The 23680-nt window shown below is 36.0% G+C and overlaps 2 protein-coding genes across 3 annotated transcripts in view; one reads left to right on the forward strand and one right to left on the reverse strand.

Moving 5' to 3' along the window:
* Window positions 1-20990, reverse strand: part of LOC107617354 (uncharacterized) — a 39912-nt gene extending 18922 nt beyond the window's left edge. Inside the window, exons 1-6 of one of the 2 annotated variants that reach the window (XM_016319105.3) lie at window positions 20813-20990; window positions 20213-20362; window positions 3518-6618; window positions 3162-3413; window positions 2307-2993; window positions 781-1605 (exon numbers count right to left, since the gene is read on the reverse strand). In XM_016319105.3, coding sequence (XP_016174591.1) covers window positions 781-1605; window positions 2307-2993; window positions 3162-3413; window positions 3518-6577 — 4824 coding nt within the window. In that variant the 5' untranslated portion in view covers window positions 6578-6618; window positions 20213-20362; window positions 20813-20990. Of the gene's footprint in view, window positions 1-780; window positions 1606-2306; window positions 2994-3161; window positions 3414-3517; window positions 6619-7117; window positions 7485-20212; window positions 20363-20812 lie in introns of those variants that run through there. The other variant, XM_016319106.3, reaches the window with a different exon arrangement.
* LOC148543718 (uncharacterized) lies at window positions 10856-11413 on the forward strand. The gene has a single exon (XM_088498678.1). The coding sequence runs from the start codon at window positions 10856-10858 to the stop codon at window positions 11411-11413; it is 558 nt and encodes a 185-aa protein (XP_088354804.1).
* Window positions 20991-23680: the final 2690 nt, after the last annotated feature.

Raw genomic sequence — 23680 nt, forward strand, 5'->3', positions numbered from 1 at the left:
TAGAACCAAACATTAAGGATAAAATTGAAATAATATAGAAACATTGAGGATAAAAATAGGATATAGTATTGAATTATTGTTTTTCTAAATAAAAATTATATTGACAATACCCTTAAAACATATCACTTTTATTAATATTCACTTCAATACAATAATATTTTTTATTAAAAATAAAAAGTATGCTTAGAAAATTAAAAGAAAATATTTTGAAAATGTATCTTTTTATTATATAAAAATAACTTGGATACCTTTAAAAATTTCTCTCGAAATACCTTTAACAATTTACTAACAAACATGTGATTCTGGCAAGTAATTAAGTATTATATATTTTTATTAGTAAATTATATAAAAATATTTTAAAATCAATGATTTTTATATAATAAAAGTGATATGTTTTTTCCACATAATTCTTTAAGAAGAACATGCAGTACTTCCAAAAATTTTATTTTTAATAAAAGATTTTTTTATTATCAATGTGATTTTAAATTAAAAAAAAAATGTTGAATAGTATATTCTTTTTTTCTTCCATGTTGGTATATCTCTTCACTTGTGATTAGGGGGTTAACTACTTTGTATGTAAAATCATTCATGTAAAAGAGAAGTTCTTTAATGTATACTTAAAATCTTCTACAATCATAATTTGCATGTATCTAATCTCAATGGGAAAAAAGATTATTGTTATCATTGTCTTCGGATCATATACCATTCTTAGAAGGCGGGGGGATTTGAGAAGATAGCTTCATAAAACATGGAAATGAGTATCTAAGGAATGATGCATACCTTTTCAGCAAAGGCCTTTTTAATTGTGGCATTCAAATCACCTTCCCAATACCATATCTCCTCCTCTCTTTCATCAACGGAAAGTACATTTTGTAGCTTTGGTGCTTTTATGTCACTCTCTGTGAACGTTGTCATCTTTGGGCAATTTCTCAAAATCAGTTTCTCCAACGATGGGAATGAAAACTCACAGTTCTTACAGCTACAAAAACTTGTGAGTTTTTTCAGTGACCTAAATTCTATTGTTATCAACTTGCCAAATACAATATTCACCTGTGTCTCTATGCCATTTCCCTCATTGGTGACTATTTCCTTCAATTTACAATCGCTTATCTTCATTGTTGTGAGTTGAACCAAGCTCTTTGCAGTTGAAGATGACATTAAGCTTTTCAATTCAGAACAACAATGTATTTCCAAGTATGTCAAGTGAGTTAAGGACAGTGAGGGTTTCACCAAGTTGATTAATTTTCTGCAGTAAAATAGGACCAAGCGCTCTACTCTCTGAAGAACTGGGTCCCTTTCAAATCCAATATCTTTGATGTTTGATGAGGTGACAACCAGTTCCTTAAGCTGTAGTACCGTTCCCAACCTTTCCTGAAGTGCTGTATTTCCACTTGGCACTAACTCTTGAATGTCATCATGAGGGTAACTCAATTCCAATCTTTCTAGATTAGGAATTCGATGCAGAAACCAGTAGAGAATCTCAACATTTGGCAGTGACCGCAAGCAAAGCTGTTTCAAGCAATGCATATGGTACTTCCGTATGTTGCACTTCAACCACTTTGCTTCTTTTGAGTCAATATCCATATACTCCAAGTTAGAGATTACCTAGTGATGAATGAACATTCATATATATTATATATACAACCTATTCAAAATTATAATTCTATACTATCAAGAGATAAATGCTTAGAAGGCTTCCCTTGTGATTTGTTCACATGTTCAAATCAATTGTATATTTGTATATGTCAAAACGTTTCCATGTTCCAAGAACTGAGAATTTCTCAAATTGAAGTTTGTGATCATTATTACAGCAGACCAAATATTAATATTTTGGGAATAAATTATTAGCTAACTATGTAAAATGTTGGTCCACTAATAGTATCTTAAATTTAACATTAAAATATATACACTGCAGAACTACAAGTCATTTGCAATGTTTCTTTGATCCATATATTGGATTTTAGGAAATCAGTGCGTAATAAAATTGGGGATCTCAGTTGCAGTTCCAGTAAATGGAATGCATGTAACATGATAACTAATAATATATGAATAATCTTTTCATCATATTCAAGAGTAAAATAACTGAAATTCCCGATTATTATTTATTAACACATAATTTTCCATATTTCCCTTAGGGCAGATTCACCAATAGTATAATTAAAATTTTCAATCACTAAAACTTGATTCCCCTTGTATTATAATGCCATCTAGAAAATTGGTGTACCAATTACGATACTGATTACATTAACTGATTCTTGACAAGATTCTTATAAGACAAGAAAGACGTAGTTTACGAGCATCTGTACCTTTTCTGCTGAGAAAACCGGTATTCCTTCTTCATCAGTTGTGAATGCTCTCAGCTTCACACAATTATTTACAACCAACCGCTTCAGTTTTGGGCATTCTATGCTTTGTCTCCCGTTATAGAAATGCCTAATGTTACGTAGATAACATAATTCCATGGAGGTTACTTCTGGAAACTCCAATTGTTCATTGTTTGTTTCTGATCCTGCATCAACAATTTCCTCCACTTCACCACATGACTTTATCGATAATTCTTCAAGTTTTTTAAGACCTTTGGCTATAGAAGCAGGCAAGACATTGCTCAATTTTTTACAATTAGAAACCTTTATACTTCGCAAACTTTTGAAGTCAACAACACCTTCTGGATCTCTGCTCCAAACTTTGTTCAGATTTGGGAGACTTTGTAAGAGAATAAGTTGCAATTTCATGTCAGCTAGAGATGCATCCTTTTTTAAAGGACATTCAAAAATAACTTCCACTGCCTCACAATTGATAACTTTCAAGCTGTCTAAACTCTGATAGCAACCTTCCATGTGACTAGGAAAAATCTTTCCAAGCTTTTTGCACCCATCAATATGCACAGAAATGAGTTTAGGAAAGGAACCGGCATGGACTTTAACTGGCCATATGTCCTTTAACATCCCCATATTAGTGAGATGGATTTCTTCCAACTTAGGAAAGATGTGATCCTGTTTCATTACAAGGCCAACAGATAATGAAATCAGATACCAAAGCGATGAACTTGTGCACATGGGGTGTTGTGTAAATGCATAAAATGATAAGAAAAATGATCAGAGGATTATAAAACATATGTACATGATATTAGAAGTCAATTACAGAGTTGTACAGTAACTCACCTCTGAATAGTCATCAGTGTTTCCTTCAGTGATGAATAACTTTTCCATCTTCCGGCACCCACTTACAAAAAGACCTTTCAGTTTGTTCAAACTTTTAGCAACAGACAGTGAACATAAATAGGTCAAGTTACAACAAACTTCCACAGTTAATTTTATTAAGTTCTCAAAGCGGAAACATGAAATTTGGTCACTCCATATATAATCGATGTCAATTGATGAAACCTTCAAGCTCTCCAAGTTTGGGATTTCAACCTGCAAGAATACGTGCAAAGTTACTATATTTGCACCAGCTTATAAAAACTTCAATCATAAATTAATGTAAGCTAAGGAAGGTCCTATTTTAAGTAATATCATACCTTTTCACCAAAGAGAGAAAATGAAGTCCTGACACACTGCTCATCCTGTAAGTTGACACTTTCTACGTGATCAGTTCTTCTTTCTTCCCTGTCCATCAACTGAGGCATGGAGATCATCTTGCTATTGGTGTAGAAACCAATAAATGACGGCAACTCTTGCAGTGTCAAAGAGCATAACTTATGAAACTCAACCTTATCAGACACTTCTCTTTCCTCAAGAACAATCTCCTCCAAGTAATCACATTTAGAGATATCAATTGTTTTCAGACTAGTAAGAAATTTAACAATGTAAAAGGAGAATATATTCTTCAGTTGAGTGCACATCTTGACCTTGATGGTCTTTAATTGGGAGAACGAGGCACCTCTAACAGGACTGCAACATATCTCCTTTATGTTCATCAAGTTGAAGAGGTTGAGAGATTCTAGATTGGGAAAAACTATATGAGGGTGTGACATTTCCATTGAGTTCACAATATATTCAATGCCAGAGTTATTTATGATGGACAAGTGTTTAAGGTTTGGGAATCCATCCAAACTCAGCTCATAGAAAACATTTTGAACTCCATTCAGCTCTCCCAATAGCAGATTCTCCACTCTCTTAAACAGCATTTTTATTCCTTTGAGGGTGTGAATGTTTTTGCCAGATCTTAACTGGAGCGCCAAAGTTCTTGAAGCTTCATACTTGTTTGGCATCTTGAAATCACTGATTGAAAGCATCTTGAAATCTCCTATCACAATCTTGTAATCATCTAGCTTGTCAAAGAACACATCCGGTGGCAAAACTTCAGCACTTGGGAGGCACATATCTACAAGTTTCAATTGATGCAACTGCTTCAGCTCAGAAAGAATTGAAACTTGACTTTGATTTGTCTCTCCTTCCACTTCCATATTAATCAAGCTCTTTCTCATATACAACTCTTCCAAACAAGTCAAGCTTGATATAAATTTAGGTGGAATTGAATTGGCTATGGTACAGTCGCTAATGTTCAACAAATGTAGCTTACTCAAGCCCTCTAAATCACCCGGCCAAGCTTTAATTTTGGATCCTGAAAGGCTGAGAATTCTTAACTTTTTCAGATATCTTATGATGGACAAGTCACCTAGAACACATCTCTCCAAACAAAGCATTCTGAGGTTTGATAAGCATTCAATTGAAGATGGTAGGCTTGATAGATGAATTCCAGTCAATATTAACACCCTGAGTTTCTTCATTCCTTCAAAAAACTTGTCATGTATATCCAAAGGAAGATCATCACCGTCAATATGGAAGACCCTAAGCTGAGGACAATTTATAACTTCAGGGAGCTCATCAACGATATCACTTTTGTATATAGAAATAACAGTGCACCTCTCAAGTTCGCTGGGCCAATCATCTAGCTTGTCATTTCTCAAGGTAAATACATTATGTTCCTTTTGTGCTATAGACAGAGCAGCATCCCGAACCATATCATGCATATTGAAATGATCACTAGAATTTTCTTCCAGCATCAGACTTGAATCTTTCAGCTTCTGGATTGATGTACGTATTCTTTCACGAGCATCTTTTAGTGTATGGACACCTTTAAGTATACCCAAACCAAAGGAATACTTCACCAGGTCCACAATTAATGGTTGGTGACCCATTTGCGCACAAAGTAAGAAAATGGACTTGAGCTCTTCACTTTCTAGATGGTCGTAACTCATCTTCACAGAAATCTCCATAGATTTTTGCACTCCCATTAGTTCCTGCTTGTTGAGTTTTTCTAGGACCTCGTCCCACACTAACTTGCTTTTATTCTTCAGTGCCTTTCCAACAGTAAGTATTGCCATAGGTAACCCTCCACAATGCTTCTTAACAATTTCTGGTTCAAACTTGGAATCTTCATCTATTTCAGCTGCTGCCTTAAATAATTTCACAGCTTCCTCGTCTTTCAACTCCATCACAGGGAAAATTGAATTTTCCTTAACATTCATTTTACCAGAAAGTACCTCTTTAATTCTTGAAGTAAGCAAAATTTTGCACCCTCTATAGACACCAGAAAAATTTTCATCTTTCACCATTTTGTAGCTGAAACCCTTTTCACTTTTGCCACTCTCCTGTCTCAAACACACCTCATTGGGTAAGGTCCCTGATGTACTTCCTGAATCCAACAACTTGTTACCATCATAATGACTAGATGGTTTTTCCACCTGGGTCATTTGGCAGCCAAAGTCCAACCTATCTTTCATAGTCACGTGGCCTAAATCATCATCATCAAATGGTATCCCTAACATATTCAAGTCTAATCCATCCCAAAGATCATCAAGTATCACAAGGGTGTTCTCCTTCTCTTGCATCAATCTTCTCCTTAAACGATCTGCTCTCCCAATCTCACCTTCCCCTTCAAAAGTCAATCCCAAATTGTATGCAATTTCTTCTTGAACTTTTTGTCGATTTGGATTTTTTGTTATGCTTACTATAACCACCACACTAAACAACTTTCTATCTCTAGCCTCCTTAGCAATTTCTTTAACTAAAGTGGTCTTGCCAACACCACCTGGCCCATGCACTCCAATCATCCTCACAGTAGAATCTTCAAGTTTTACCATTATCTTTTTCATTATATCTTTTCTAGATTCAAATTCCTCATAGCCAGCATTAGACAAAGCAATATCTGCAGAGCTTGGATGCTGCCGATAAGAAACTTTGGTAAACTTTTCATCCTTCAGCAACTTGATATCCATCGTCATTTTCCTAGCTTTCCTTCCCAGTTTATGTCTATACCACAAGAAAGGAAGAATACCCCTAGAACACCCTGTCTTTTTGTGAGCATCATCAGCCTGAAACTCCGTGCAATCTTCTATCTTTTTCTCCACCTTGTCAAACCAGGCTCTCACATTAGATTCAATTCCTTTTACATTATTTTCAGCATCATCAACATCATGTTTCACATTATCTCTTTCTCCCTCAAGAGCAACAATGCTGCTATTTAGTTCATCAAGGTTGCCCTTGTAACAGATAATGTAACTAAGATGTCGAATACTCACATCCAGTATAAAATCTGTGACTCTCTCTACAATTTTAGATGCATAAGCCTCCATGTTTACGGTAGATTTTCTAGATGACAATCACATCTCCTTCCCTGCAATTTATATACATTGGAAATAAATACCTTAAGAAACAACAACTAGGCCTTGCATGCGAGTTTGGAGGGAAAGGGAAAAAAAGGGAAGAGAAGCAATGAGTTTCCCTTTCCCTCCTCATGTTTGGAACTACAAAATAGAGAATAGAAGGAAAAATGGATTGTTTGTGCATTATGTTTACATTTTTCTTTTAATTTCTTATAGTATCTCCTAGTCCGGCAGGCCAAACTAATCCAATGTGGATCTAAATTCTATTTAAGGGTTTGGCCAATGTGATGCTAAATGCACAAAATTCGAACTCCACAATTTTTGGACCAGATGAGTGAGTGAAGCACTCGACCAATCAAGTTTATATTTCTATCCTTATTACAAACTTAAAACAATTATTTCTAAACTTCTTAATTATGTTAGTTTTTATATAAACTTCTGAATTACGTCTAAATACATTGATTTCCAATATAAAAGCTCGAAAACAAAGCATGTAGCCAGTTCCCTTACCACCTAACCAGGAACCAGGAGCCCAACACGGTGTCAATCAACCACCAGGATAATCAAGTGCACAAACAACATCATAGGGAATGCGTTGCGCACGAAGCGAGATGAACTGAGGAAGAAGATGAAGGAAAGCAAAGTGCAGACAATGTGTTCGAAAAAATGCTTGAGAGAAAGAAGCAGAATACAGCGAATGAGCATGCTGTGAATGAAGATGCGAACAAGGGTCCATGTCAAGCACTTTACGAACCGAAAGCAAAGCGAGGAATGGAGGGGATCCGGTGCGGAAAGGACCAAGCGCAGGAAGTGTGTTAAATGAGATGGCGAAACTGATGGCAGAGGCCGACATGGTGAAAAAGATGTGGAAATGTTTGGAAACGGAGTGGAGTGGAGTGGACTGAATTTTATACAGAAAGTAGGGGTTTTCATGGTCATGTCCCCTTCAAACTCAAGTCTCAAGCTCAAAATGTCACTCGAACTTGAAACTTATTTAAAACAAGAATAAATGACTATTTGTATCTATGATAATTCAAAAAGCTGACATTTGTATTCATCGTAGATGGAAACTGACTGACTTTATAATTATGAGAAATGAGTTTCGTGTGACAAAAGTAACCTGGCTTGGGTTGGCACTTGCTTCGATTTGTAGGACCCTACGTGGATCTCCGAACTTCCCAAAGCCCAATCTACGTGGAATTAAACAATTTTTTTATTAAGGACTGGGAGATTGAAGAAAATTTCGCGAGAAGCTCTGCTCATGCCCTAGCAGAGATTGTCGTTTTGTTTCCAAGTCGGAGAAGACGTCTGGAACACTCCCAACCCATCACCCTGAAGCTACGGCTTTCAACGCTGTCATTCCCAAGTTGGAAAAGGCATTCAGAGCAGTAGCAAGCCATCAGTACGAGAACGTGAAAGAGGATCGTGCAAGGAATAGGTAGCAGAGCTCGAACCTAGTGATTTCGTCCTCGAAGGTGTAGAGGTCACTCCCTTTGGTCGGCAGAGAGCTGAGGTATGTCGTTGCCAATGTTAATTAATTTCAAATGTCATTGAGACTAGTTAGACAGATTACATTACCATATCAAATCATGTTTGAGAATTGCTAAATTAGTTGATTTAGGGTTTGTGTTAGGTGTAGTAACATGAACTGTTTTCTTATAATGTGTTGGTTTATTTCACTTTCAGGAATGGCCACCATCCATATAACACTGTGTATTAATCACAGAGGACGGTTTGAGAAAGGGCCGTGTGGGAAGGTTAGTTATATTGGTGGTGAAGTCACAGAGATAGAGAGGGGTTAATGTTGATACCTTGAATGGTTTTTTTGTATCTGATTTGCTGAAGGACATAGGATATGCATCTGTTACTAATTTTTTCTGGCTGGAACCTGGGAAGGAGCTTGATGATGGGTTGAGGGACCTAAGAGTTGACATGGATATAGTTAGAATGTATGAGGCAGTTGTGAAGAACAGTAACAGAATAAATGTATATACAGAGCATACAGTGGATGAGCCCGTGTTAGTTGAGGAGAACAATATGACTCCATCAAAGATGAGAGTAAAGCAATGTGCTAAAAGGGTTCCAACTCCGAAAAAGAGTCCAAAAAGAATATTGATAGTAGTGGAAGATGAGGATGATGCTGAAATTGTACGTAACGTGCAAGTTAGGATGGAGGACCGAAAAAGGAGTGAGGCCCAGAGCAGGGAAGAGGCCTATGAAGCACATAAACAAGCTGGTTTTGAGGCTCAAAACGAGGACAATATCAGTATGGCCCAGGAGACAGCAGAGCCACTACTTTCAGGATCTGATGAGGAAGGACAGGTTTCTCAGCCTCCCCCAACACCTGTCATACCAGATAAACCACCATCAACTCAGTCCCAACCTACCCAGCCACCTATTCAAGAAGATCAGCTACCAACACACACTGCTTGTTCAGACTCAGTCCCTTCTTCTGATCCCAATGTCTCTGCACCTCTTGAACCAAAACAACTAACCCAATACACCCCACATCCGTATGGGAATCCACTTTCACAATTAATCCCTCAGACAGTCCCACCCTCTGAGACCAATAGGACTCCCCAGAATGATCAGAGCAATCCTTTAGATGAGGTTGAGGGAAGGCCAAAGGTGAATAAGAGGAGATCAACAAAGAGGCCCCCCTACAGGCCAGTCTTTCATCCCAAACCCCGATCCGGACAAGCCTCCAACCTTCTACGTCCCCGTTGATGAGGATGATTTCTCTTATGAAAATCCTGGACATCATTGCTATGAATTAGAGGAATTGCATAGCATAGCAAGTGACGAGGATACTGACCAAACGCCTATTTTTCCTCAGAGCAATGCTGATGCCCCAGTGGGCCAGGTGCGGTTGGAGGTTGGGATGGAGTTTGAAACTCTAAGCCACTTCAGGAAGGCTGTCCGAAAGTTTAATATCAATATTGGAAGGAGCATATTCTTTGCTCGTTGTGATTCTACAAGATTGAAGGCTATATGCTATGATGAGGACTGTCCTTGGCAAATATACTGTGCCAAGAGAACATTTCCAGTAAGTTATCAGGTAAAGACATTCGTAAATGAACATACCTACAGCAGGGATAATTACTGTAAGTCAGCAGATGGAAAATGGGTCATAGATGAGTTAGAGGAGAGGATACGAGTGCAGCCAAACTTGACAGTGAGGGAGGCTGACCAATACTTCAGATCCAAGTATGATGTACTAATCAATGAAAGGAAAATTTATAGATCTATGAAGAAAGCAAAGGAGAGGATTGAGGGTTCTGAGATTGCACAGTATGCACGACTTCGTGATTATGCTAACGAGATACTGAAGACTAATCCAGGGTCAACAGTAACGATCCACACGAATCACATGCCTGATTCGAATCCTATTTTTCTGAGGATCTATGTTTGCTTTGATGCGTGCAAGAAGGGGTTTGTGGGTGGATGTAGACCTTTTATAGGGTTGGATGGGACATTCATATGAGGATATTATGGGGGGCAGTTACTGACAGCAATAGGACAGGACGCAAATAATCATATCTATCCTATTGCCTACGCAGTTGTTGAATCAGAGAACAAAGAAAGTTGGAAGTGGTTTTTGGAGATACTCCAGGCAGATGTGGGACATTTTCAAGCTAATGGGTTTAACTTCATGTCAGATATGCAGAAGGTACTTGTGCATATTTACTTGTTAAGTCTGTTAGGGCAAGTTTATACATTTACTGTCTCATTTAAACATGTTATAATGATGTATGTCTGATTCATGTGTTTAGGAACTTTGATGTTAGGTCTTAATTTGGTTAAAATTTTGGGTTGTCTTGAGATTTCATATATGGACTTGTTCAGGTCTGTTTTAGAATTTCATTAAAAGCTCATTACTTACTCATTACTAGCTTATTATTGAATTCTGTTTTGGAATGAGACTGATATTGAAATGCTGGAATCTGGTTTAGCTATATTTAATTATGTTTTGGAATGAGACTGATACTTTATTATTGGAATCTGGTTTAGCTAAATAGTCAATTCTGTTTTGTAATGGGACTGATATTGGCATGGTGGAATCTGGGTTAGCTAAATATTGAATTATGTTTCTGGATTGATGGATTTCTGATAGCTATTTACTTACATGCATACCTATAGGGGCTAATACCGGTCGTACAAGAAATTTACCCAAATGCCAACCACAGATTCTGTGCAATGCATATATAGTAAAACTTTTGCAAGAAATAGAGTGACTTGCAGCTGAAAATGTGCATGTGGTCTTGTGCCAAGGCAACCACAACACAAGACTTCAATGCTGCCATGGAGAGACTAAAAAGGATCAATGTTGGGCCTTGGGAGTACCTGGATAAGATAAGCCCTAAACAATGGAGCAGAGCTCATTTCAGTGAATACCCTAAGTTGGACAACTACACCAACAACAATTGCGAGGTGTTTAATGCCAAGGTGAAGAAGATGAGGGGTAAATCGATAATTACGATGTTGGAGGAAGTGAGGTGCTACGTAATGAGGATTATGGCTAGGAACAAAAAAGCTTTGGTTAGGTACACCGGAAGGTTAGCTCCAACCCAACAGAGCATATTAGAAAGGGAGAAGCGAGAGAGCAACAAATGGAAGCCTCTGCCTACTGGAGATGACGCAGGGAACGTGTATGAGGTGCAATGTCTGCCAATGAAGGTAAGTGTGGATCTTGGCAAAGGTACATGCAGCTGTCGACTTTGGCAAATCACAGGGCTACCATGTAGACATGCCTGTGCTGCTTTGGCTTACCAGAATAGAAGGCCCGAAGAATATGCACACAACTAGCTCACCATGGGTGCATACAACGCAGCCTATCGGACTTCCATGCGTCCAGTTCCAAGCCAGGAGTACTGGGAGCACCTTGAAACCCTCCCCATTCTGCCACCACGGTATAGAAAACCAATCGGACAACCTACACTCAAGAGAGACAAAAGAAATGATGGCCCTAAAGAGAAGAGTGACCATCATAGAACAACGAGGAGGATTGGGACTATTATCTGCAAGTACTGCCTCCAGGTATGGTAAACCAATTTGTAATCTAATTCTATAAATTCTATAATTATTGATTCATGTGATTTTTAGTTGACTTTACCACTAATACTTGTTTCATTAGGCTGGTCACAATAAGAGAAGTTGTAAAAAGTGGAAGGAAGCTATGGGTGAAGGGAGTTCTGCACCGCAACCACCAGCAAATGATGAGGATGAGGATATGCTGGCTAAAATGTACTATGAGGAGACATTAGAAGCTGCAGAGGCTGAACAAGAGGCCACTGAAGAGGGAAACAGAACCGCAACAGCCCACACTTCGCAAGTAAGCGCATTGTTTTAATCATTTCACTAAGCTGCCTTGTAAACCTTGTGTGATAATGACTGCATTGTTCTTTGGATTACAGCAGCCTCATCCAATGCCTCTCCCACCAACTGCACGACCACAAGCACCAACAAACAATGTAATAACCAGAAAATAAGATAGAAGGAGAAGTGTTAAACGACCGCCTCCGACCGGACAAAGACAGCATCCAATGACACCACCTGCCAACCAGCCAGCCACAACTCCATCCACACACAACTCTCAAACTACACCTCATCCACTGCAAGGTGCTAGTGCAGGAACCAGGACCCGATTCATGCAGTTCATGCCCACACCTGGAGTTGTGACTCTAACTGCTAGAGGTCGAGGCACATCTGATACAAGGAGAGGTCAAGGTAGAGGTCGAGGCAGGATACGTGGATCAAGCGGAGGAAAAAATGGTATATCAAGCGGAAGCAGTAACTCGACCCCAATGTCGTAGACTAGTTATGGTTGCTTTTTGTTATTTGTAGTTTACACCAGTGAGATACATAAGTCTTGTGTTTTGTTATGCATTTTCATGCTTTTGCTTAGATATGACTTAGTAATGCTTTTTTTGAGGGTGTAATTTCAGCTACCAGTACTTGGCTTCTTTGTCTTATTTCATAATGTTTGGAACCTGCAGCATCTATATATATATATGTATATATATATATATATATATATATATATATATAAGGAACAAAGTCTTGTTACAGCATTTATATACTTGCCTTCTTTTGCCTTTTTTTTATTTCACTATTGTTACAGCATTTTGTTCATCCAATTTGGTTCGAATTCATATATTGAAAAGCAAAACCATCAGCTTACTAATTTCTAGCTTATTTTTTTATCCTTAAGGAGAAAAGATAGAGATTCATGTCCATTTTCAACAGCAATGTCTACTTTTAAACGTTATCAGAATCATTTCAAATTGCAGCAACAAGTTCAAACCCTGTGTATCTACATCAATGTATCACATGTAAAGCAAACCAGTATAGATTAGAAACAATCCATATCATGCCAATATCATTCGAAAATTTAACTACCACAAACAAAGATCTCCAATTTTACAAGTCTTATGATTTCATCACCAAATACAACTCACAAAACAAACAAAACGCTACCCCTAGTGCAACGGTTGTAATCAACACTCTAATTCCCCTAATTTCACCCCTAATTTCAACCCTAAATTTGTCCATCTTCCTAGCCATCATTGAGGATGCTTGCTGATTTTTCTCCTGCAGTGAGAGTCAATCCATCATCAGGCGTTGCATAACAATGTTCGAACTTTTTCTTGGCTAAACATCTTGCCATGCCCTCCCACCCTTGTTCTAGTTCATCCACCCAAACAAAGTATCTACAATCTCTTGTCTGAGAAAACAAAAAAAAAGCTCCACATTGTCAACTAAAACTCACAACTAATTGTCTCACCTCAACAACAACAGCATCTGGCCCTTACCGCCCATAGAGGACATCTGATGAACCATCTGTTAGGGTTCGTAATCGTTCCAGACTCCATCAACACAACATCCCTCCCACAGAAACATTTGCCGTCGAGCTTCTTCTCCTTCATCTTCTTCGAACTTGAAGAACTGCTACGACTTCCAAAATTTGCATCAGAGTTAAATCTGTGTGGTGACATTGCTGGGGTTATGAGTTATCTCTGGGTGCGCTTGAATTTCACCAATATTTCATTTTGGGGGTATGATTCGAATTAGGGAAGAAGATGAGCTAGGATTTTCATTTCAAGCATTACCTTCATATAGAAACGTTCAGATCCACGTAGAATGGGCTTTGGGAGGTTCGGAGAGCCACGTAGGGTCCTACAAACCCGAAGTAAATGCCAACCCAAGCCAGACTACTTTTGTCACACGGCGCTCATCTCTCATGGTTACAAAGTCAGTTTCCATCTACAATGGGTACAAATGGCAACGTTCTGAACTCTCATGGGTACAAATGGTCATTTATTCTTTAAAACAATAAAACAAAAAAATTTATATAAACTCACGAAACAGAACTATTAGGAAAAAATGAATTGCTGAAAGAAAATACAGTTGAAACTGCTATAAAAAAAATTGCAGACAAAACTGTCATAAAAAAGTGTCGCAAGAATAATAAACTATCAAAAAAATAGCAAATTATCCGAAAATTATCAAAAGAGTGGCAAACTCCAAAGAGATGGTAAAATGCCGAAGGATGGGAAATGTCGAAAGGTGATGAAAAATATTTGATTTTTTCATGAGAATAGATAAATACTGGATGACAATAGTGTTTGATTTATTAGACTCGAAAAATCACAAGACAGAGAGGATAAACTAATTGGTGAGGTAAAAAAAAATTTAAAAATGACAAAAAAAAACAAAGAAAAATGACATAAAAAAGTTGAAAAAAATATGGTAATTCATAAGAAAAACAATATTTCATCTTCAAGGAGAATACAATAGCTCTGATACTATTTTAAAAAGGATAAAAGAGAACAATAGAGAAATGATTTGTGTCTATTCAAATTGTATGCAATAATACAATATAGAAGATAATTTATAGATGTTAAAAGAATCGAAATAATAAAGATATAATATCCTATAATAAAGATTTATATATGCTAAATTGATCATAATATATTCTAGCAAGCCTAATAACCGATTGATAAATCGAGGACTGATAGAGAAGATGGTTCGAATCATTGAGAAAATTGGCCAACAACAGAACTAATAACAGACTAAAAAACTAACCGAAAATTGGTCAGTTGGACCGAACTGAAGATCGATTTACTTTTGGAAATTACTCAAATTGCATTGCTTTAGAATTCACGCGGAGATGAATGAAATAAAAAAATCCTAATGAATTTTTTTAACGCAAATAAAAGTACCCATTAAACAAAAAAAGTTAACGTTATACCCATAAAAAATGAATTCTGTGTGATAAAAGTATCCAAACCATCCTAATTTTTTATTGACTTTTTAATAAAATTTCAAAATTACCTACATCATTTATCTTCAACCTCAACTCTACCACCTACTCTTCTTCCAAATTCTAAATCTTCACAAATTTCTTGCGAACACTGCCCATTGTAATTCCTTCCCTGTACTTGCACCATCACTACCGCACCCTTTCATTTTCTCCGCCACACTGGCATCCACCGGATCCCAGCACCTCATTCTTTAAGGACGACCCAAACGCATTCCTCTCCAACTCTTGGGTCGATAGCTTCCGCCACCCCAACGCCACCATCACCAACCTCTCTCCTCCGCCGCCTCGACCTCTGGCTCCTGCACCAACTCCCTCACGCCCTTTCATTTTTTCTACCTTCCCCCCTCTTTCGTCTCCTCCTCCACCCTAAACGACCTCCTCTTCCTCCGTAACGCCTTCCTTGACCGCCAATTTCAATAGGTCAACGTCTCAAGTTCTTCAAGGCTACACCCATTTACATCTAGGAGCAGTTAGGCTTGTTATAACTCTTCATGGAAAAAGATCTCTTCCTGTAATAACCAAGGTTGCTCTCTTGGATACTACTTTCAAGGATTACCAATATGCCTTGATTGGAGCATTGGTCACTACACTTTCAAACGGAAGTATTATCCTTACTATAACTCCTAATTTTGCCATGAGGTTATCAGACCCAACGATACCTCATAGACTGAAGATTCAAATATAGCTAGTTGGAGTAATCCAAGACTCCAATGCTGAATAGGCTACTTTACACCACCAAGTCTTCTACAAAGTTCAAGACCATGCTCTTGATCTCAATCTCCCAAACACCATAGGAGAAGCATTATTCATGTTCACTGATAATGCCAGAGGACCAGCAATTGTAAACATTCTAAGGATTATCACCACTGAAGAACTTTCTTCTATTATTCCATTGGAATGGATTACTGATTATAAGAAAGCCTTTCCCAAGGAATAGGTTGATGTTCATACTATAGCTCCACCAACTATTATCCACAACAGTGATAGAACGGTGACCACTGATTTCCAGAAATCAAGAGTAGTCAAACAAACTCCCCTACGAGGATCATCTATTAGAAGGATTAATATGATCTCTCCAGTTCGAGTACAAACTACTCACGATCAAGATGATCCGCCAGTGCATTTCTACGAAAACGGAAGACCTATCTATGTTTCTCATATTAATGTCCATTTTATCTAGGATGTTGATCCCTCTATGTGTGACTCTGATTATGAATGTGCTGAACAATGGAGTGACACAGATGATGATGATTATGACAGACATCGGAGGAACAAGAAAAAAAAAAGAAAAATTCAGAACAAGCTCCTTGCTCTTACAAAAGAGATGAACACCCTGATGATGCAAATATAGTCCCAAAGTTCAAGAGGAATAAACTATCCCAAAAAGGTCTCACTGATTATTATTATCAGTCAGTTGAAACTATCTCGTGTATTGCAACCCTCAGGCCTTATGAGGAAGAATTTTCACCTCTAATGACACAGACTAATGAAAAGAAGGTCACTAGAAGACCTTATGTAATTCCTCAGAGAATTACTCCACACGGACATCAAGCAACCACCCCTCAAGATGAAGTCTTCAATTGGCACACGGACAATATAGTCAGCCAAAATAAAGTATTATTCCGTATAGACCACATTTTTTATGCTCTTGTAGAAAAAACAGAGGGACTTTCTACGTAAATAGATTTTGTAGCAGAACAAATTGCTGAACTCAGAGACCAGCTTTCCAGACAAGCTTTTCAGCTTGATCAAGAACTCAAAGCCTATATTGAGAATAAGTATTTTGGCCTGGAGTTCCACAAGAAATACAAAGAACTGGCCCAAGTTAAATCCCAGCATAGTCATATTGAAATGAATAGAGACAGAACGACTGTGCCTCAGGCATTGGATGTATCCTAAACCATATCCATCATATTCACCTGTCTTATTTTTTTCAACATATTCACCACCTGAAACTCCAAATTATGAACCCATCTTCAAATCCACTTATCATTTAGCTAGACAAGTCAACACCAAAAAATCTGCCCCAAATACGACATTATTCATCCCAAATCCAGCCACAACCACCTTTCCAACCCAAGCATCACCCTCCCTGGAGACCAAGAAATCTTTTCAGAGAAAGTACATCTACTGATCCTCCTTCAAAAGACAAGGGCATTAAAGAAGAATCACCTATCCTAGGCCGGACAATTAATGCTCTCACTCTGAATGATCAATCAGATGTTGGAGAAATCACTGATGAATCTACAGAAGAAACCACTGAAGATTTAGCTGAGTATGCTGAATGGTCTGAAGAAGACTATGTGCCAGACCTTTCAACAATAGCCATGGTCAATCCAATAGAAAAAAAAGAGGAATAAATAATCTCTAAAAAAGATGAACCAACAACTTCAGTTAATCCTCCACAAACAGGATCTTCTGAAGTAAAAACTTCTAACAAATAGTTCACCTTTGATGATATTCCACCTTCAAGATACAGAGAAAAGGCTAAATGAATTTGGTATTTGAATTGAAACCAACATGGCTAATCCAAATCTTTCAAGCAGACAAGTCCTTGCAGGCTTCATAAATCGAATGACTGGCAATCTCCGTGAATAGGTTAACAACCTTTCTGAGTATGAAAGACTTCAAATCATCAATAGTACTTCCCCTCAGTTTTTGGGAGTACTACACTAAGAGTTCCTAGGAGATATCACAATCATCCAGAAAAGAAACTCCTAAGTGTATTTTGAAATGAAGTGCTGCTCTTGCTGATTTCCTTTCTAGACCTACCAAAGAACTAATCCCAAAATTAGTCCTTTACATCTACACAATGAATACACACAATCCTTCATACACTATTTCATTTTCTGATTGCCCGCTCCACAGAAGCCCATACAGAAGAAAGAGTGGCCCTTTTTTCCCTCAAAGCAAGACCACAGACAGAATTTCAAATAGCTAGCCTAGCCAGACAAATCCTATTTTACTAGTTACACCAGCTTCTTGTCATAACCCAAATCCATCCAAACCCAATGTACTTCAGCATGGACACACCTTTCTGCACTATACCAATAATCCAAGGACCTATACCAGAAGAAATGATGTGGTACATCTGGAATTTGTCTTCTATATATATATGTGCCATCATAGTTTCAATCTTACTTATATACCATATCTTGTGTAATAGCACTCATGCACAATCCCATCTGGTCCGATTATTCTCCATGTATGCTCCACTTGATGCATAGAGAGGAATGTTATACAACATGCTTGACCAACATCAACTGTGGGACAAATCTTCTCAGACAAAACAGAAATTCTATTATTTTGTCACCCTACAGAGAAGTTACTTTACTAACAAAAATAGTAGCCTGCACACCATGAACAGAATCGATATTGTTGGATATTCTACCATATGGCCAACAGATAAAAAGTCAATCTTAAATGCCTTGGCCAAATATCTTTGTCAACTCTGGCAATCTGAAATATATGGAGAAAGAGATGTAATTGAAGGGCTCTCATTCAGATCAGATGTTCCAACCACACTCCAAGAGTTTTAGTCCAGATTCATAACCTCAGGAATAATTAATCAATTTGGACAGTACTTTTTTTACACTTCGAGATCAAGGCAGAACTTCTCTAATCAGCCGAGCACATCCAGACATCTCCCAACTTCAAGCAGAAATCTTGAGGAAGATCTGAATTCTGAAGATCTAAGTGCTAGAGTATATGCCTTACCACCTAGCCCAACCAGGATTGATGTAGGGATACCCAATAGCACTGAAGGCCTATATTTAGACCTATATGACCCATATCTACAAGATGCCCAAGATCCTAATGAGGAGAACACTGAAGACCCACTTATCTACTTACAGGACTCAAATATAAATTTTAGAGCTGTTAATTTAGCTTGTGATGACACATCATCCTACTCAAACGGTGATGGGACCCTTCCAAAAGACTACTTTAAGTCGTCTGTCTATTAAAGCAAGGGTCCCCACTATGTATAATTATTAAGCGCACTAACATAAAGTGACCACTGTCACTTATCTAGCTAAGTCAGGAAGAGATAAGACTTATCCTTATCTTCCAGTTGGCATTGTATAATAGGCTTATTTAAATTCTGTAAAATATGACTGTCGATCAGAGACCTCTATAAAAAGAGGGGTTCATCTCAGTTGTAACAACTAGTATCGAACATTGTAATATATTCATCCTTTCCTATCTCACAAAATGTTCTAAATCTCTTTTCTCTCTCTGAAAGCTTAGCTAGTATTATTTCTTTTCTCTTTATCTAGTGTCATTAAGTATGTTCTGGACTTGCTTCTTGATACAGACGATCCTGCTCATCAGAATATAGCATAGATAGGATCCACGAAAATTTCTCATAGTGAAAAAAGAATTCGATCTTATAACATCAAGTTCTGCTTGAACCTTTAAATCTCACTTGATATGGTGATCGATAGGAATAAGCATGATGGTGTTGTAGTATCGATTATACCATAACTTGTACACTGTGTTTGGATGAGAAGAATTCGGAAGGAAAGAAAATGTAAGAGAAGAAATTGGATGGAAAACTCAATTTTCTATTGTTTAGATCACAAAAGAAATTGAGTGGAAAACCAAAAAAGATATGTAGGGCCCATGTAAAAATTTTCTCCTCAATGTTGCCAAAAAAATTGGTGGAGAAGGACAAACATAATTAAAATTCCATATTTATCCTTTTGGCTTTAATAGTTTTAATATATTATTATAATAGAAATTTATATTTAACATTATATATGTAGTAGATAAATAATTTAAATTAAATATATTAAATTATAATAGTTTATAATATTTATATTTTATTTTATTATAAAGGTATTAATGTAATTTTATATCATTATGATTTTTTTTTCACTTTTCCTTTCATCCAAACCAAAAAAAATTTTCTCTCTATTTTCTTTTCATCCATTTTCTATTCATCCAAACAACACACAAATAACTCAACTTTTTCTTTTATTTTCTCTCTTCTCATTTTTTTTCTCTTATTTTCTTTCTTTCTATTTTCTTCCCTATATCCAAATAAAGCCCCAGTGATGATAGTTTTCATTTTTTTTTCCAACTGAATAAATATGATAGAAATAGAAAATATCTAAAAAAAAATTAATATATAAAGTAAAATAGAAAAATAATTTATAATTAAGCTTTTAAGGTATCTATCAACACAAATGGATCAATTTCGTTAACCAAATAAAGTGATATGAAATATTAAATATGATTATTGAAACATGTTAAACAAACAACGTAACTGGACCATATACCTTTTTAATCCATTAGAGAAGCAGCTTATTAGAAAGAGGAACAAGCTCTCCTATTCTCCAGCGCAGCAACAACTCTATTAATTTCTACATTTTTTCTAGCCAGATGCTTCTGCCACTCACATTTTCCCCCCTTTCTGGAACCTTCTGCCGCTGCAAAAGTGATTCATCCTTAACAAGGTGAAATGTATGTGTTTACAAAAATATATATAATTTTGCTAAAAAATTATAAAACTTTATATTTAGCATAATAAGCTATACATAATTAACAGTATTTTTACTCCGAAACATTATTGTTTTTAACTTAACGGTTGAAAGATCAACACAAAATTTATTTTTTTGTTTACATATTACAAGTCTTACATTTTTTAAATATATAATTTTTAAAATAATTATATTAAATATATACTAAAATCAACTACTAAAATTAACTATTAGTATAAAATATACGTTAAAATATAAAATACACTTTAAAAATGAGTTAAATAATATAAATACATACTAGCTGAATTTAATATACAAATAATTTTTTTGTTTTCTAAAATAGACTATAAATCAACACACATCAATAGTAAGTTAGACATATGCTACAAAGAAACAAACCTTTGTATTTGGAAAACGAGGAAGGACCTAATTATTATTTGCGTTTATTTTATGAATTGATCTGGCGAAGAAACTGAAAATAGGACCAGAGAACTTCAGAAGTTGTAATGTGAAGAAGTATATCAAATGATAATTGATAAGCATTATGGTATGAAAAAGCTTAAGTAGGTCGTAGGGTAATGTATAGGAATGCATGGGAAAATAATAATAACAACACGAGGACAAAATAATTAAAGTGGAAATGTCATATCTGACAACCTCAATTATTATTACCTTATCCTTGTTGCTCCATTATTGATGGAAATATCAGCATGTGCATGTAACACGTTGCTCGACGATATGTGTATTTATGAGTAATGATAATTGAAAAGAATATCTAGCCTTTGCATGTTAATTAGGTTGTATTTAAAGGGGAGATTAGAGACCGTAAGATTAAAAAATAGAGATTAAATTAAGTTTATATATTATGTTTGATATAAAATATATTTAATTAAATTATGTGTAGTTTAAAATAAATATAGAGATTGAAGAATAATTTTAGAATTTGAAAAAGTTAAATAAGAATATTTTTAAAAAAAAATTATTAAAGTTTTAGTTTTTTTTTTAAATAGTAAATTACCATTTCTATTCATGAAAGTTGAAAATGCTGACATATCATTATTTGTACCCATAAAAAATTGAATTTCGCAAGCAAAATTATCCAAACCCGAATTCTTAAACTACCCTTGGTGAGTCTCTCTCTCTCTCTCCCTCCCTCCCTCCCTCGTGTTCCTTCTCCTCCATCTTTTTCAATCGTCCTCTTTGTATTTCTCTGCCCTCTATCTTCGCACTTTTCTCCTTCCTCTTTTCTCCCTATTGATGTTTCTCTTTTCTTTGTCGTTTTTCTTTGTCTTCTGTGCATCAATGGTGGCTCTTCCTTTTGCCACTGCGAGTTCCATCTCCTCCTCCTCCTTTGGGAGGTTTCTGACTTCAGTAGCAATTTTAAGTTCTCTATTTCTACAACCACAACTTTTTCAATGTTGAGTCCCTTGCTAAATTTATTTCTATTTAAGAAATTAGGGTTTTATTTTGAATATATGCATGTTCTATTCTTCGATTTGATCTGTATTTATTTTTTTTTTGTGATTTTGAAGAGGATAATAGCTAGACTATGTTGATGTTTAAGAGGTAAAAGAGGAAAAAGTGAATAAGAGAGAGAATATGAAGGGAGATGGTGCTACGACAATGGTAGTTCACAGCTGACAGAAGTGCTGTAGATAATGAATGAGTGAGTTAGAGGGTAAGTGAGTGAGAGAGAAGAGAAGGGAAAGGGAGAGCTATAGAGGAAGAATTGAAGAGGATGAGACTCACAAAAAATAATTTAAAAATTTTATGTAATTATTTATAATTTAGATAATTTTACTTGCAAAAGTCAATCTTACATAAATATAAATGATAATTTTCATTTTCTATGAACAGATATGTTAGAGTTTTTAATTTTTATAAATAAAAATAATAATTTATTATTTCTAAAAAATTTCAATCCTTCGTATCCTCAGTCTCAGCTTATAGAAATATTAAAATTTTATATTTCAAAACTAAAATTTTAATTTTATCATTAACTACCAAACAAAATAGAATTCCAGCCCTTCAATCTCAGTCACAGCCACATTCACTAGACATACTAAAAGGGATTTCATATTCCACTCTCAAATTTGAATCCAAATGCAACTTGACGAGATGTCTATAAATCCTCTATATGTACCAAGTCTCGCTCCGTTCCTCGTAGTTTTTTTTTTGTTTTTTTGTACAGTATATTTTTTTGTTGTTCGGCGTTCCTCGAAGTCTATGTTCCCTCGCCTAAGCCCAGCTAAAGTTATTTGAAAAACTTCCTGGGCCTCTTAAGGCAGTTCTATTTTCCTTTTTCTTTTTTGGCTCATGTTTATATTTTCTTTTGGGCTGAAAAGAGGATCATATATATTGGGTTAATTGGATTTGGATTAAAAAGAATTGATTTCCAACACAAAACAAAATACATGAGGAACACATTGCGGAGTATTATGTCGTGGCATTCATTTTGTTGCAACTTTAATGTGGGAGAGGGCTTTTCATGGCTTATTTGTTTTCTAGGGTTTATGGATTTTTTTTAATAAAGTAATCAATTTGTTGACTTCTATTAAAAGAAAAATTCAGAGTTTTGTATTGTTAATGAACAAATGCCGCTTTTTATTTTTAATATAGAAGAAAGTGTGGGGTGATACAATGTTATGGAGAACAGGAGTACTTTTCTTGCATGTGGTGTTAGGGAGCTAAAATTGGACCGAAAAATTTGGAGCAAAGAATTCGAATGGTCCGATTAGAGAGTATCTACAAAAAAAAAAATATTTTTAATAAATCTCGGAGGATCCGTTTTGATTTTAGAAAAAACAAAAAAAAACAAAAAGGTCTAAACGAAGAGTCCGTTTTGATTTTAAGAAAAAAAAAACTAATCGAACGGTCCGATTAGTTACTTCTGAAGTTCAAATTTTTCATCCCTCACAACTTGAACTATCCGATTTGGTTACCCAATTTTTTTTGCACAGAACTCGAATGATCCGATTTCTTCCACCAAGTTTCAGCCAAAAACTGTCCCACATCCATGTATAGCACCTATAATCCATATCAATGGATAACACACATATAGCTGGCATATCTAAATTAATGAGTCAACAAATGCTTTTAGGATAAAAAAAAAACCCTATTTTTTTTTTAAGATTTAACACTGGTTCATGCTACAATAGTTACAAAACTTCCTTGCTAGAAAATGTTGGAGCAAATTTTTTACCAATTTTTATTATGTCAGGAGTAGACCAACCTACTAGAAACTTTCCTTTTAAAAAAATAATAACA

The sequence above is a fragment of the Arachis ipaensis genome, chromosome B9, assembly GCF_059453495.1.
Source record: "Arachis ipaensis isolate K30076 ecotype BB chromosome B9, ASM5945349v1, whole genome shotgun sequence".
Classification (NCBI taxonomy): Eukaryota; Viridiplantae; Streptophyta; class Magnoliopsida; order Fabales; family Fabaceae; genus Arachis; species Arachis ipaensis.